Source organism: Microtus oregoni, unplaced genomic scaffold (assembly GCF_018167655.1).
Source record: "Microtus oregoni isolate MIOR12 unplaced genomic scaffold, Mior012 000006F_ref0000085, whole genome shotgun sequence".
In the NCBI taxonomy this organism is placed as follows: Eukaryota; Metazoa; Chordata; class Mammalia; order Rodentia; family Cricetidae; genus Microtus; species Microtus oregoni.
In genome coordinates this window covers 30,857,265-30,874,929 of record NW_024543065.1, presented here as the reverse complement: position 1 = coordinate 30,874,929, position 17,665 = coordinate 30,857,265, and the positions used below count along the sequence as shown (strand labels likewise).

At 40.5% G+C, this 17,665-nt stretch overlaps 1 protein-coding gene across 5 annotated transcripts in view; it reads right to left on the bottom strand.

The window, feature by feature from the left end:
- Nucleotides 1–366: 366 nt before the first annotated feature.
- Atg5 (autophagy related 5) overlaps nt 367–17,665 on the bottom strand; it is a 107,958-nt gene continuing 90,659 nt past the window's right edge. For all 5 annotated transcript variants that reach the window (XM_041654796.1, XM_041654799.1, XM_041654797.1 and 2 more), the window contains one exon: nt 367–1,738. In XM_041654796.1, the coding sequence (XP_041510730.1) occupies nt 1,602–1,738 (137 nt within the window). In that variant the 3' untranslated portion in view covers nt 367–1,601. The remainder of the gene's footprint in view (nt 1,739–17,665) is intronic.

Genomic DNA, 17,665 nt, shown 5'->3' with positions numbered 1-17,665 from the left:
CCAAACTCAGCAGACGAATAAACACCCATAATGTGAACAATCATATTCAGACCAACGTCTTGCAAAAATACAAGTCAGTGGATTTTTCCTTATGTAACTCAAGTGTCACTATTTTTTCCTGCCTTTGCTAAAAGGGCACTTTGTTTAGTCAGCCAGTTTCCTTCTACTCACTTCTACGTTTCTGCGAGTGGTACCCAACGTTACTTCTTTTATTATTATGTTTATAATTTCCATTCTGGGATATTTGTTCTTTGATCCACTTTCTCTCATTTTGTGAATAAATCTCTGTTAACCAGTGAAAAATTACAAGGGGTGTAGGAGGGAGGAGGCAAGGAACACTAACAGGATCTCACTTGAGTCATCATATAATTTTATAAGAAAACATTTTTATTATAGAATCGAAAACCATTATTTTATGATACTGTCTTTTTGCATACTCAGATGGGTTGACATTCAATGTGGACAGCAAGCTAGTTCACAAATCAACTGCAGGAGTCTCCAAGCAGTGGCCGTAGAGTGCAGCAAACTTCCCTTAGAGTGGGAGGAGTTCCAGGAACCTCTGGATGTTTTTTGGTAATGATAAGGAAAAGCTACTGCAGCCTAGAAACAGGTCACCTTCAGAATTTAAAGACTGACTCCGGGGGAAAATAGTGACATAGTACTCCTGGAGCCCAAAAACCAAACCAAACCAACCAAACAACCAAAAACCAAAGGAAAGGAATGGGAGTTTCAAAATATGCAAAATTACCTTAGATGGGTACTTGGCATATTATGATTTGACAGGTTTACAGTGCGAAACAGCAAAGACAGTTACTATTATTCATATTCAGTGTATAGATGACAGATTTTCAAGTTGCAGTAATAAATCCCGTAATAGCTCCTGAGACAAGTTACCCTACGCCCTGCACCCTTGCTACGCCAGTGAGAAACAGGAACACAGAATAAAAAATGTCTTACTGTATGGGAATCGGGGTGTCTCTGAAAAGTGACAAACTGTATGCTTTAAATGACAAAACATAGTTAGAGGCTTTATTTAAAAATCTCTCACTTCATTATCAAAGTTACAAGATTGTTTGCATACCAATAGACTGACTGTAAACAGGAAATTCTCATTAAGGAAAGATGGGTTTACTGTAATTTGATCTTTTACAAAAAAATTACTGCAAGTTATTGATAACAGAATTTCTCTTTTACTTTCTCAAGTCTAATTCTCTCGAAAATTCAACCAATGTTTCCACTTTCTTGACTAAGGTTCAACCATGGTCACCTTAGGAAATACCCCGCTTATTTGTTAATCAGAAGTATGAACTGTGGCACGTTTCCATTTCTTTCCTAGAGCAAAGGCTTCGGCTGCATTGTATTTCATGAGAAGACAAGAGCTCCAGTGGTCCTGTCATGTCTCAGCTGAGGTTTAATGACGGCAGTGGAGCAAAGCAGTGGTGGTGCCCAGTCAGACCTGCCCGGCTGCCCTATCTCTCATGGAATCTTCTTCCTCCTAGACTTGCAGGCAGCCACATGTTTCTGCAGCCTCCACTGAACCTGACTGAAGCGAGGGTGACATGCTGACTCAAGGTGATTCCATCCAGCGAGGAGCTGCTCCTTCAATCTGTTGGTTGGGGGACAATGCTAATATGAAGAAAATTATCTGGGTAGCTCAGATGCTCACTCAGCCACTGTAGAGGGGTTTCCAGCATTGGTTCAATTCCGTGAATCATTACTTGGTTCTTTTTTTCTCCATCTGTTCCAAGAAAGAAATCCAATAGTAATCAGTAGAAACAAAAACCACAAAGAAAACATACTCTGTTGCCTTTTGAGATTCCTTAGTGAATTAAATGGATTTCAAACTTGTTTTATCCTCTTAACAGGAAATGAAGACAAGGAGAAAGTTTAAATGTTGCAAAATGTCTCACCCTGAACAGAAACCTGAGGTTGCAATGAATTCTGATAAAAATTCTGTTGCTATATGAAAGTATTTGTTCTTTCTTAATTACTGTGCTTGCCCAAGATTGACGTTAGTGAAACTATCCTGGAGAAAACGGTGAAGCCACTGACCAAAAGTATTCTAGTGCACATTTAAAACCACTATAGAAGGCTGTTACCTCGTGGAGGCGGCCACACACCCTTGGGATCTGAGAGGAGTGTAACAGCTGGGAGTTTTGCTGACTTTCAACAATGTGCTCAAGGGTAGGAAGTAGTAGAAGCACAACTAAAGCTTTATCAGAGAGAACCAATGGTCTGACTTAAGGATTCTGCCTTAAGAGGCACCAAACCTGATGGACTTTTTTTTTTTTTCATAATTCTCAATTGCTAATTAAAATGGTACTAGGGTCTGCTGCAGGACTCAGCAGATAAAAGCACTTACTGTGGTCTGAGTTTGATCCCTGCCATGGTAGGAGAGAACCTAGTCTCCAAGTTGTCTTCTGACTTCTATACACATACCATGGTAGGTGGGCAACCACCCCAACAATAAAACAACTAAAATGTAATAAAAATTTAAAGGGTGCTTCAATTAACACTTTAAAATTCAAATTTTATTAACAATTAAAGCAAGGAAAACCCCTAATTTAAAGAACACGCCTCCCCAAACCATTCCAGACTAGACAAAAATTATTCAAAAAGGAAAAGAAGAAAGTATCTGTTACCCTGCAGTACAATTTTTTAATAGTGTCTTCAAAATACAATGGCAACCACCTCACATCCTGGAAACAAAAGACAACAACAACAGGGCAAAATCCTCTGGTGGGACAGGAGCAGGTCAGCTGCTGCTCTCCTTTCTGTCCTTGCCCTATGCCCAGTGCCCTTCAGTCCCTACTGTGCTAAGGTACAGGAAGGCCTGGCTGGCACCTGACATCAGAACTTGTAAAGAAATGTTTAGCCTCTCGACAGAGAGAGAGAGCGGCAGGGAGCAATCATGAAGGACACAGAAACACTACAGTCAAAAGCGAATGCTCAAATAAGAATCGGGTAAGCATGTTACCAACTCCAAACCCAATCAAACAAAGCTTCCCACATCCCTGTCATAGTTTAGCACAACTTTGGGGAAAAGACTACTGACTGCCTCAGAATCCCAGAAACTAATAACTGCCTCTATTGCTTTCATTTCCCTAGCCATCCTTTTTTTTTTTTAAAGGCCTTTTTTATTTAGTTAATGTAGGTGTGTCTGAGTGTGAATGTGTGCAGGTGGTGAGTGCAGTGCCCGCAGTGGCCAGATGAGGGTGTTGGATCCTCTGTCTAGAGTTACAGGCAACCATGAGCTGCCAACATGGGTGCTGGGATCTGAGCTGGTCCTCTGAGGGACCACTGCACTCTTAAGCGTGGAGCCATCCCTCCAGCCCTGCTAGCCATCTTTGTTGGGTCTCTGTAACTTTTTTACACAGCTGTAATCACAGAGTGAATGCAATGACTGGCTTCTAGACACTGGTCAGAACCATCGAGCTGTACACAGAACACTGAAGACTGTACACCAGCTCTTTGGGAAGACTTTAGAATTGGTGTAAGATGGATGAACATTTAAGTTCTCTAGAATGATTCATCTAAGTTCTAGATTGCCAAGGCTTTACCATATTAAATCTTTCTTAGAATATCTTAAAACATTTCCAGTATGGTTCTGTTAATATTCTTATTATATATTTCTCTGAGTTATTTTAATATTCTCAGAATTTCCTCCTACTTAGAACTGAGTCAAAAAACGAAAGCGTGGTGAGAGTAAAAGTTCCTTTTGTGTACAGGTTCTCAGGCCAGAGTCATCTTTTTCTGAGACAGTAAACTAACAAGTCACTACTCACTTTTCCACACTGTCCTAGAGCAGCGTTGAGATGAGAGTGGATACATGCGGGTGCCCCATCCACAGACACACATGTGCTTGAGAAGCCAGGAGACAACAGATGGACTCTGAGTTATACCATGTACACCCGAGCCATTCCAACTCTGCATCAACTCTGCCACATCATGACAGGCGCTGGTAGGCAAATACTGGTTCTCCGGCTTTCAGACTGGGGTCACCTTAATCCTTTGCTTGAACTAGATAACTAAGTCAGATCTATCTCTGCCATACCTATCATCAGAACTGAAGATATGAGATATAATTAGGCATGGCTTGTGTTTGTAACCTGAGCATGTGGGAGACAGGGTCAAAAGGACAGCTCTGAATTTAAAGCCAGTCTAGTCTACAGACTAAGACCCTATCTCAAAACAAAGAAAAAGAAAACAAAAATAAGACAAAGATGTGAAACATTTTTGCATCATTAATCCAAATACTTCATCAGTATTTATTCTTTTGTTTACTTTCTGACTTCCCTCCAAGAGCAACCGTAAACAGAGGATCTTTGGGATGGGGACAGGATTTCTCTTGGGACTATAATCAAGAGCTCCTGTGTTCATGGATGTCCCCAGCATCTAGCATAACTGTACTGAATATGCAGTACAGTTTCAAAGTTGTGTGACTGCAGAACTGCCGGAGCTAGTGAGGTAAAGGCTAAAAGTAGTCCAAGATAAATAACAAGTATGTATGTTTTCACCTAAATTCATGCTTCCATAGACAACAACAAAGCATGACTGGATAATTTGGCAATTACTTACACCAGCAAAAATAATACTGACGAATGACTTCATATTTTCTTCTAACAAGAGAAAGGAAGCCCTTGATGAGATTGCTAAGTTGAATGTGTCTGATGAGCATTCTGTGTTTCTAAATGAGATTCTAGACTTTATACTTGAAACTGGAAACATCACTCAAAACAGATGACTCAGGACTCCTCTGTATACCTCTTACTTGGGATTTTGCCTTTTGTAGGTCAGGTGATACAAGACTAACCCAAGGCCTTGGGCTTGCAAGGCAAGGCCTTTACCATCAAGGCTTTCCTCAGCCCCAACTGCAGTTTCTAAAACAGTATATGGAAGTCTGTGGAGTTCTGTCCTCTGGCTGTGACCCTCTGGAACTATCAGCACCTGAGATTACTGAAAGATCTGTTCAAGACTAGGCCCACTAGCTTTCTAACTTGGAGATGGGGAGGGGCTCAAGAAGCCATACCCCAACCTGAGCATTTATAGACAATGCTCTCTCTCATCTCACTATGATGTGACTTGAGTGTAATTCTTTCTTGGGTCTGTCACTGGTCCTATCTGAGATGAGCACAAGACAGCTACCTCCCCAGAAAAAGTTCATACAAAGAGGCTTTAAATCAGGCAAACATTTAAGACAGTAATCAAGAGAAGCAGTTACGGTCATTCATAAGTCACTTTTGCAGGATAAACTTGGATTCTGTCAAAACTTTCTACTTGTGATGTGAATTTTCTACAAAATATGTTTACAGAACTATTGTATAGTTAGGAAAATTTAAAATGATATGAAGCTATTAGATAGTCTATCATAAACTTCAACAGTTCCAACATTTTTGTGCTCAGCCTGGTGCTTAGCCTAGTCTAGTCCAGTCTCAGGCTGTGCTGCTTTTAGACATTTCTCAGAGTGTAGCATTTCTAAAGAACAGTCATTCCCACAGTTCTGCAGTCAAGGTGATGACTGAGGCACTAGCATGTTGTGTGGGCCTTCATCTGATATCCCCAGACAGTAGACAGGCAAGAGGAAAGGTCCATAGCCACAGCCCTTTCAAAGTTCCAATTCCAACAGTGCTAGACGAAAAAATCTTCCAAGTCAGGGATCTGGGGAACACTTCAGTCTGCAGCTGAGTTTAGACTTCCAATACTGAAAAGCATATATTGCTTTTGTAAGGTGTCGATGTGGTAGAAATCAGAATCTAATTTAAAGTGAATAGTTTTACAACAGTTGTCTTTTAAGGAAAATATATTTATGGTTTGGAGAGACGACCCCATGGCTAAGGACTGGCTCTGTTCTTGCAACAGAGGGCCTAGGTTTGGTTCCCAGCATGGTGTACATATCACCCTGGCGCCCAACGTGGGCCTGACCAAATCTACTTAAAAGCCTGAGAGAGCTTAGGAAGTAATTCTAGACACAAAATAACAGTATTAAGCATGACCTTTTGGTAGCAGCAGTTTCTTTGGTCTACTCTGCTTGCTAGAGGTCAGCAAGGGCTCTCATTTAAGACAGGCTTCCTGACTCAGCATTAGCTACAAAACCTTGGAGCTTTTTGTGAGAGAGGTCCTGCCATGAAACACTTGAATGGTGTTGATGAAAAGCTGACTGCATGCGTTTTGGGGTGGTAGGGACCTTGAAATGCCATAGCGTTGTGGCAATAAACATGGCTCCAGCCGGTACCTCTGCCATGAGGCTGGAATCTCAGAAAGCTAAGGAATGGACTGGATCCAGCCATCAAAGCCATGCTTTAATCCTAGCAATACTGCTTAGCAAATTAAAGATGTATGTGGTCAGAAAAGGAGATATATAGTAAAGAGAGATTCAAAGACAAAGAAAACTTCTAGATGGTTTACAGCGTGTTAAAAAAATGTGCAAGCTTGGGAGAGTAAAGAAAAAGGTTAAAGTCCTTAAAATAAAAAAGAAAGAGCATAGTTGGATGTGGTGGCACACACCTTTAATCCCAGTACTTGAGAGGCAGAGGCAGGCAGAGCTCTGTGAGTTCAAACACAGCCTGGTCTACAGAGTGAGTTCTAGGACAAAGATACACAAAGAAACCCTGTCTCAAAAAGCCAAACACTAAAAAAAAAAAAAAAAAAAAAAAAAAAAATAGGGGTTAAAATAAAGTCACGTAAAGATGAAAAATACACAGAAAGTCTGGATACTGTATATTATTATGTTGTTTTTGAATTGCTTGACAGCTGAGGAAGCAGCAACAGCTGCTAAAAGACATTTAAATATAAATGCTGCTGGATTAATAAAACAAAAGTATTTTGTAAATGCCTTGACTTCAAATTGAAATCAAAAGATATGTTACTTTGGAGAAGAGATTTTGTTTTTGTTTCCACAGAAAATGAGAGACTATGGATTCATTCTGAATTAAGAAAAATCAGGTTTGATCAAGGAAGACCACCTGAGAAATCTCTAGTAGGATCAGATGGCTGAGATGTTTGAGTTCTACATCCAGAGCAGATTCAAGACTGCTGCCTGCAATGATCAAGCCTCATAAGATACTCCAGTCAGGACTTGATCATGATTCTAAAATTTCTTTAGGTCCCCATAAGATTATCAGCGCCCCCCAACCAGCAGGAAGAAACTATACCCACATTCCCAAAAAATGGACTATGGATATTTTCCTTTGTTTGGAATGTTGGTTAAAAGTTGTTATGGATAATGGTCAGGAGAAAGCTAAGCAAAGGATATTAGATACAGAGTTCTTGTTTTTTTTGTTTTTTGTTTTTTTTTTTTGAGGGAGAAGTACTGTGGGACAATGGTCTGCATCCTGTCAATTATATTTTAAATAAACGCTGATTGCCCAGTAGTCAGGCAGGAAGTATAGGCAGAGTGACCAGGCAGGAAGTGGAGGCAGGGCAATGAGAAAAGGAGAATTCTGGCAAGGGGACGCATTCTGCAGTCCTGATCTAGCCACAGAGCAAGCAAGATGTGACTGCCTCGCAGAAAAAAAGTACCAAGCCACGTGGCTAACATAGACAAGAATAATGGGCTAATGTAAGTTATAAGAGTTAATAACAAGCCCAAGCTACCAGGTCTATCAGTTTATAACTAATACAGACCTCTGCGTGATTTCTTTAGGATTTAATGACTGCAGGAACCGGGCAGGACAAGGACCAGGTGGGATAGAAAACCTCGGTCAACATCACCCTACCATGATTGCATGTAAACACACACACACACACACACACACACAAAAAAAAATCAAAATAAAATCATGTTTACACACAAACATATATTCAAGTACATTTTGGCTATATGAGAATGGTAGCTGTATACAGAAACAAAAAAATATATAAAACAGGATAAAAACAGGCAAAATCCTATTGGCTAGATTAGTTCAGACACTTGACTCCCTGGGAGTGAATGACCTCGCTCCTTTGAGATTTCTTCATAAAGGAAGTGAAAGTGTCATACAGAATCATAGATCACATTCTGATAGACCATCAGCAGCAGGAGAGGTGAACAGAAAACAAATATGCAGTAATGTCTGTTTTCAGATGTTCTCCAGCACAAATCCAACTGTCACAGCTCCTGAGGAGGCCCAGCTGCTAATGCTGGGAAGTCTAATGTGTGACTGAGCTGTGTCCCAAGTCCTGCCTGCTGCTTAGAACACAAGGTCGCTTCTCCCTTAACTCTTAAGCCACAGCCTGCAAACCTCTGGTCTCCAGAGTCCTAAAAGACCTTCCAGTTCTATGGTCTGTGGAGTCCTAAAAGACCTTCCAGTTCTAGTCATGCTCCTGCTCTTTCATACCAGAATGGCAAAATTTTTCCTTTGGACTTTAGACATCAACATTTACTAGCTTTGAATCCTTAGTCAAATTTGTGAGTCTTCAGTTTCTTATCTCTAGGGCTTCTTGGAGAATTAAATGAAATTAAGAGGAGAGCCCAACTGGGTGGTGGCGGCTCCCACCTTTAATCCCATCACTCAGGAAGCAGAGGCAGTTGGATCTAAGTGAGTAGTTTGAGGCCAGCCTGGTCTACAGAGAGTTCTAGAACAGCTAAAGCTGTGACACAGTAAAACCTTGTTTCAAAAATAAAAACAAAAATAAAAGTGAAAAAGAAAAGAAAAAGATAGAGCAAATGAGTCTGGGGTAAAACATGGGAGAGGCTTCTGATTACACAGTCTTTGGTTTGAACCCCAATACTACATAAACTGGGGGTAGTGGAGTATATCATGGCAAAGGCTTCTGACTACACAGTCTTTGGTTCGATCCCCAACACTACATAAACTGGAGGTAGTGGCAACTCCAGCAACTCAGGGGGAAGAAACAAAAGTTGAGGCCCACACAAAATTTTAGGCCAGGCCAGGCTACATATGACCACAAAGGTGGAGAAGGCAGAGAGAACGGGGATCAAGAGAAGGGGAAGCATATGCTGGTATGGTAATAAGTTAATTATTTTGGTACTGTTAGGAATATTTCCTAATGTGTATTCCCTGATGAGGCCAAATTCCTAATCAGGCAAAATCAAAACAAGCTGAATGAAGAAATATCCAGGTTCTGCACTCTCGGGTGGCCCCGAGGGGGGAACTGGGAGGCCTCTAACAGGACCACCAGGAGGAAAGAAAAGGGACCACGTGTTCCTCTTTTGGGAGATCATTTAAATACCCTGGGGAGTGGCCTGCTGGGATTTGGAGTCCAGACCAGGCCTGAGGGCTGGAATAGATGTGAGGGGCTGGGGCCTAGGCTCCCAACTTGACACTAAGTATCCACCAAGATATATAAAAATATATATTTTATATTTTAATTTAATTATTTTAATTTAATTTAATTATGGCAAGTGAAAGTTTATAAGAACATTGCCTCTAAGCAGTGTCAGTGCTAAAAAAAAATGGGGCAACGAAACCTCAGACTCAGTATTATACAAATTAAATGGCCATTCAAAAAAAATTTCAAAAGCCATAAAATATATTCAACATAAAAATCCAGTGAAGCACCTTACCTAAAAGTAAAAGAAGCCCTAACATATTATAGCTATACTATTTAAAAGATTTGAAGATTCTTTTTAAAATGATAAAAACAGCTAGGTGGTGGTACCTGCCTTTAATCCCAGCATTCACGTGGCAGGCAGATCTGAGTTAGAGGCCAGCCTGGTCTACAGAGTGAGTTCAGGACAGCCAGGGCTACATAGTGAAACCCTGTCTTGAAAAACAAAAACCAAAAGATAAAAACACTCAACTAGAAGAAAACAAAAACAATCCCACTGGAACCTTTGTTATAACCTCCCTCACATAGGGGCTTGAGGGCTCATACTAGGTGATGGTGGCCTGCTGGCCACTGAGTCCTCAGGTCCCAGTCAGCTGCCACAAAGGTGTAACTAGGGTCTGTAAAGCAAGCTGTGTCAGCTTCTAGGGATATTCTGAAGTTTCTTTCTGATTGACAAGTGAATGGAATCTCTTAGTTTTAAAAGTGGAGGCTAAAGAAAAGGATGACAAAGAAACACAGCCTTTAATGAGAAAATTTCAATTTAATTAATCCCTTTTGAGTTTCACACCTCTACGTACAGAAGAACAGAAAGCTAAGACCAAATGGACTGACATCCATTTTAGCCACTTTTAACCTGCAGCTTTTCAGGGTTATTTTAGGATTCAAGAACAAAGCTTCTATGAAACATTTAATAAATCTGAAGACATTGTAAAGCCAACAAAGAGACAAGCTTTCTGATTACCGCTAACTAGCCTGAACAATTTTACTCTATGTGACGAATTCTTCAACCTCTGTTATGGTCATGAACAAGATGCTGACCAACCGAATCCACTGACAGGAGACAGCACAGGCTGAAGTCAGAAGTGCATACATCATGTGTAGGGTTCTGATCAGCTGCGGTGGTAATAGTGAGGTCAGGTCAAAGGGGGTTAAAGCAAGCCAGGATATGGGCAAAGGAATACATCAAACACTGATTTTAAAAGGGCAATTAATCTTACACAAAATGCTTCCTGGGGAATGAGATCTCCATCTTAAGAGCACACTATATGCTGTAGCAGTAAAAATGAACACGCACGAGCACAAGGCTTTTATCCTGTGATCACAAACAGAAGGCAAGCGCTGTTTATCAGAGCCACAAGCCTTTTTACAGCCTCCATTAACATCTTCCGGGTCTATGCTAACTCAGTGCTGGTCATAAGGAGCCACTCACAGCCCATGTATCTTTCTTCCGTGTATAAGGTGTTTATAATATATATATTACTTTATTCCTAGGCTAACCCTAGAACGTTGGCTCTTTGGATAGCTTCATCAACTTTTAAACATGTGCCTTGTCTTGACTTTTGCTTATAACCATTATATTTCTTGGTGAGAAGAACATAAAGCAAAATTTAAATTAAAACCATGTATTTAGTCATAATCATGGAAACTGTAGTCGGTTACTGTTTAGACAATTTAAATGAACTAATTAAGAACTTCCTGAGTATAAATTGGAAAAAATAAGGTGAAAGCTAAACATTAAGCCTTGTTCACTTAAAAGAAAAAGATATAATTGAAAAGCAGAGATTTCAAAAATATTTCCTTTAAAAATGTTGTTTTTACTGTTTTTATATTATGTGTGCATGCGTAGAATTACTTCTGTACCACCACCGTGGGTTCTGAACTCATATCAACAAGAACCTCTAACTGCTCTGAGCTTTAGCTTATAGATGAGCACATGGTGACCAATGGAGCAGCTGCACCATGTGACAAGACAGGGACACTGGTTTGCTTCATCCTTCATTTCCTAGTGCCAGTGACGCAGCAAGCAGCACACGAGCTCATGTTTTCCACCTTTGGGAAAGTCAGGCTAGTCACTTAGCTTCTTGAGATTAAGATAGAAATAAATAAGGAGGGGAAATCAGAGGCATCTTTTGTTGGATCCAGCATCACATCAGCTCCATTAATAGAGAAAGAAGGTAATCATTTTAGTTCTCTGATTTTAGAAAAGACATGTATCATCGGACCTAGATCTAAAGAGATTGTGTATCAGCAAGATTAGCCAGCAGAGCCTGTGTGCTGGACAGAGCACAGGGATGGAGGGAGAGGAAAGCAATCAAAGCAAAGAATCTGGCTCATTTAAATTTATAGTGTATGACAAATTAAGTAAACTGTAATTACCAAGTTTAGGCTGAGCCTTATCAATGATTATAGTAGACCTTTGCTCATAAAGGGACAACATTTAAAATGCTTTTTGACTTTCCACTATACAGTATTTCTTCCATAAAATATAAATACAATCAAGAATAGAGAACAATAAAAGCAAACAGCTGGAAGAGACTAGAAGACAAGGCTCCCACGACAGGAGGTGACCCACTTCGACTTGGGTCACTAAGGTAGTCTCCCCGAATGGCAAACACCCATTAGAACCAACAGCACCAGCAGTCTACTTCTGAGCCTCTTTAACATGTTTTAACCAGCTTTGTGACAATCAAGCCTGCTACATGATAAGCAGTGACTGCGGAGATGCTGTAGTTCCTTCCTTACCACAACCACACTGCTGACATTTCTAGTCTTGTCTAGAAGACAATTCTTAAAAATGTTAATCAACAGCATAGAAGTCTGGCCACAAGTGAAGGTCTAATTGGCCTTTATAAATTTCCTATGACCTTTTGTTTATAAAATGCACTCATAGGTGCTGGAGAGAAGGATCAGTGGCTAAGAACACTCTCTGTTCTTCCACAGAACCAAGGTTCAATTTTCAGTACCCACATGGTAGCTCACAATTGTCTGTGACTTCTGTTCCAGGGGGTCTGACACCCTCATACAGATATACATATGGGCAAAACACCGATGCACATAAAATACAAATAAATAAATTAAAAAATATATGTCAACAAAAGAAAAATTAGGTTAATTGTAAAACCTTAGAAAAAATAAGACTGTTAAGTCTCACATGGGAAAAAACTGTCTCATTTATATTCTACAAGCAGACTGTAACAGGAAACATACTTATTACATAAACTAAGAAACCTGGATCTATTAAAAATTCAGTGATTGCCCAATCCAAATGGCAGGAGGGCACAGACACATTAGTTCACATTCTAATGTGACATAGAGAATGACCAGCGTTATAAAACCATTACCTCATTCTTTAACACTCATTTTAGGTTGGGGGGGAGGCAAAGGGAGGAGGGCCTGCTGCAGATTTGCTAACTCCTTTGGGAGCTGTGGCTTGGCTGTAGTAACAACACACACCCTAAGCTATCAACAACCAACTTTTTAATTCTCTCCAACACCTCAAGGATCTGCCCCTGGTGTTTCTTTCACCCACCGCCAGCTGTTGTGTCTGGAAACAACATACCACACACCATATGAAGAATTTACCACACAGAACAAGGAAAAATAGGAATTCACTAAATTTTATCTTTTAACTCCTATGGTTTCTCATAAAGCATATTAAAAATAAGATAACTGCCAGGCATGGTGGCACAAACCTTTAAGCTCAGCAGTTGGGAGGCAGAGGCAGTTCCAGGTTAGCAAGGTCTACACAGCAAGTTCCAGACCAGCCAAGTTTAATAAATAGTCACACACACACACACACACACACACACACACACCAAACAAAACAAAGTAATTTTGAAGACAGGACGTCAGGCACAGTGGCTGGTGAAGGTCCCATAGTAGGCACGTGCACTGTGTGACCTGACTCCCTGTTCCCTTCCCAACTGCTTCACTCCTGCCCATCTCCATTAAGATTCAGTTACTCGTAAGGTGAGCATCCAAACTGCCTAGGCTCCCACAAAGCCAGTACGTGCAGGGTAGTCCTTGGGCTTCCCACAGGTCAGGGAACCCTGATTGCTCTTCGAGCAGATGAGGGAGGGGGACTTGATTGGGGGAGGGGGAGGAAAATGGGAAGCGGTTGCGGGGACGAGGCAGAAATCCTTAATAAATAAATAAATTTAAATAAAAAAAATAGGCAGAGAGCTGTCAATAAAAAAAAAAAAAAAGATTCAGTTACTCTCTCCTCTGAACTGATGAGGGCACTACTCACTGTATCTTCAGGCCGGATCATCCCACGGCTGTACATGCTCCTGTCCATCCCAATGGGACCAAAGCTTTCTTCTGAGAATACTACTCTGTATCTTTCGTATCTTAGAGCAACAAGACAACATATACAACATAAAGAAAGTGAATGATGAGAAATAAAATTTATGACATCACATGGATCCTAAAAGTTAAACAGCTGTCAAGGAAGGATACTGAGGAGTAAGTAAGTGCACAGAAGCTGGAAGGAGCTGGAAAGGGAAACAAGAAAGCTTGGAGAACAACTCAATCCTCAGGAGAGCTATAGGATGCTAGGATTAACCTCTCATGGACTAAGACTTTCTTTACACCTGTGCTGTTTGCATAATACCAAATAAAATATCAGAAGAAAATAGTCCAACACAGAGAACTACTCAATGAAATCTTAAAAGAAATTTATAAAAAAAAGAAGGGAGGTTTGTTACACTATACAGGTTACCAGGCTTTTATAATTATATTGGAACACTGGCAAATAAAGTATGACCCAGCAAAATTTATAGGCCTTTTGTGCTCTCCTAAATAAAAATTAAGCATATAACTTTAGATTTTAAATATTAACATTTAGTTTATTTATTTTGTGTGCCAGAAGATAACTTTTAGGAGTCAGTTCTCTCCTTCTACCATGTGGGTCCCAGGGATTTGAACTCAGGTTGAAAGTTCGGTGGCAGGTGACCAGCCACACCTAGCCACCTAGCCGGAACTGGTTTCTGACACTGACATTGTCATTTACTGAAAGAGGAAGATATTTGACTTAGGGCCGAGTACAGAAGTATTCATCTCTGAGTCATTTTAACTCCACTGAAACCACAGACACCATGTACCTGGGGCTCACCTTTGGTTTGTTTCCTGTTCGTTCTATCTTGGCTAATTTCCCTAGCCACTTATAGATCAGAAGGAAAAGAATACAAAGCAGCTCATTGCGATACTCTAATGACCCCAACCTGGTCACCATAATACTCTGCTGTCATGATGAAATAAGACTGAATTCCTCCATGCCTGACTCACAGGGAGGAGCATGCAATGGTGCCACATGGGTTCTGTAAGAACTTTCTCTTTTTATCATGTGATGACAGCCAGGTCTTATCCACACACACCCAAACTACAAGTCTTTCACTTTCAGCTTGAGAGCAGGTGTGTCAAAATGCTCAACTCTGACAGTGGACAGGTACTCTGACCGAGGACAGGTACCCCGAACCTACAGTGCAGCTCCTCTCTGACAGAGGACAGGTACCCCAAACTGCACACTGCATTTTTCACTCAGAGACTTGAAGCTTCTGAGTACACCCACAGATTTTAAATGATATTTTTTCTAAATATAAATATGAAACAAAAAGGGGCAAAGATAAAAGTTTTCTAAAAAAAAAGATATAGAATTAAGGACTAAAGACATGACCAGTTTCATGGTATGTAATTTAATGCAGTGTATAAGTACTATTTATGTCATATTGTTGAAGTCTGAGTCCTCCCGTGAACCGGTGCTTGTCCATTTGAGGAGGTGATGTCTGCTGTTCATCTGTAGCACCTGGTACCTGCCCTCTGTTAGCGTACTGAAGGACAGTCCTTCCATCCTGCAGCAAACACAAGCTACTCTGGGATGCTGACAAGTGTGCCGCTGTCATCAAGACTGAGTTTAATGTGATATTTTCACACTCCATAAGCAAGAATCCCATAGGGTCATATAAAGAAATAAAGTCAAAGTAATTCACTTTATTTTTTTCCAGATAGGGTTTCTCTGTATGTTTCTGACTGTCCTAGAACTCACTCTGTGTGGAAAGTCCTTCTGTATTTGTGTTATTTTTATTGGTTAATGAATAAAGTTGCTTTTGGCCAATGGCTTAACAGAGTAAAGTCAGGTAGAAAATCCAAACAGAGATATAGAGAGACAGAATAGGCAGAGTCAGGGAGAAGCCACGTAGCTGCCACAGGAGACAGACACCTCCGCTAGAGCTTGCGGAAACTTTACCTGTAGGCCACAGCCTTGTGGTGATGCATAGATTAATTGAGATGGGTTAGTTTAGGATGTAAGAGCTAACCAATAAAAAGCTAGATCTAATACGCCAAGCAGTGATTTAATTAATACAGTTTCTATGTGGTTCTTTTGAGTCTGGGCAGCCAGCTTGGAATGGAACAAGCAGCCTCTGGCTATACTCTATAGACCGGGATGGCCTTGAACTCAGAGGTAGGCGCGCTTCTGAGGGATTTAAAGTATATGACATCTGGTGATTTACTTTTGGAAACAGATTGTGTCTAGGCATGGTGGAGCATGCCTGAAACACCAGGACTCAGTAAGCAGAGTCAGGAGGCTTGTCGAGGCCTCACAATAGGCCAGGTGCGGCTACAGTGAGTCCTAGTCAAGAAACGAAGGCTGCTTGTATGAAGAACACATTAGGGCACATCTGAATTTTAAATTTCTCTGATTCTTATTTGATAAAATGTCTCTTTTTTAATTTATTTATTTATTAAGGATTTCTGCCTCCTCTCCGCCACCGCCTCCCATTTCCCTCCCCCTCCTTTTAAAAGTACTCAAAAATAGAAACATTTAGTGCAAAGAGATGAGCATCTGGAAGCCAGCGACCGTAGATAGTGTGGGAATTACAGTTCTCATCACGATTAAAAATAGAGGAAATGAGTTTCTACTCCAAAACCCTGAAAAGGTTGTGAGGAAACTCACCAGGTTTGCTATCCTCTAACTAGCACTGTAAGATCACCCCTGAACCAACAAGGCTCCCAATTTCTAAGACTTGAGTAAACACAGCTTAGTTAGATGAGAAAATGAAGCTATGCTCTCTAGATCGGACCCGAGACTGAGCAATTTCTGAGTTCTTTCATATAAGCTTTCATTATTTTGTAATTATACAAATATATTAGCTACTAGAAGAAATAAAAAATAAACACACACTAAACACAATCCAATAAAAACTGAATAGGACTCCATCAGAATTAAAATTATTTACTCTTTAGAAGAGAATGAGAAGACAAACAACAAATCTGAGGAAACAATTCTACAGAGAAGGTTCTTCCAAAATACATAAATATTTCTCAAAACACAGCAATGGAAAAATCATGAAAATGGCGGACATCTGGCAAGTGATAATAAGGGCCTGGTAACAGGAGCTGTACATGGTACACACCATCTGTAGCCCTTCAGTGTACACAGCACAAAAACCTTACGCAAACAAAAACAGCGAGTTATGATGGCGCATGCCAGTAGGATTTGCTGAAGGAGGATCATGAGTTCGAGGCCAGCCCGGGATACACATTTAGCCAGGTGGTGGTGGTGGTGCATGCCTTTAATTCCAGCACTCAGGAGGCAGAGGCAGGCGGATCTCTGTGAGTTCGAGGCCAGCCTGGTCTACAAGAGCTAGTTCCAGGACAGGCTCTAAAGCTACAGAGAAACCCTGTCTCGAAAAACCAAAAACCAACCAACCAAACAAAAACAACAACAACAAAAACAGTGGGTACAGTCGTCAGTGGGAAAATTCAAATCAGGGAAGAACAAAGTAAAATCACTGTGAGATGCCAACACACAACCATCAGGATCACCATGACACATATCAACGATGTAAAGAAACAGCAACCTTCCTATGTCACAGGTGGGACTGCAAATAGGCCAGCACATTTAGGAAAACTTAAGCTGACTGTTGGACTCAGTCATTTCACCCTTAGGAGTCTACCTAAGATACATGAAACTATGTTCCTGAAAAGATCCATGCTAATGTTCACAGCAGAGTTAATCCTAAAAGTGAAAAGCTGGAAATAATGCATATACTTATCAATAGCTAAAGAGGCAGATGGAGTTAGACATCTGGTCCACCTTAGTATTGCTCACCAATAAAAAGATGCTGCCGAGACTTGCAAAAACAAACAAACAAACAAACAAGGATAGAAGTAAAAAAAAAACATTAGGTTGTAACTCTACTTATGGTATGATTCTGTTTATATGAAATATTTTTTAAAAGGCAAAAAGGCAAAGCATAGAGACAGAATGCAGACCAATGGTTGCTTATGGCTAATAGTCAGGAAAGAGGTCAGCTGTAAGTGTGTAGAAGAAAACATCTGAGGGGATGAAAATTTCTAAATGCAGGTCATGATAGCAGTTATACAACTCTAAAAA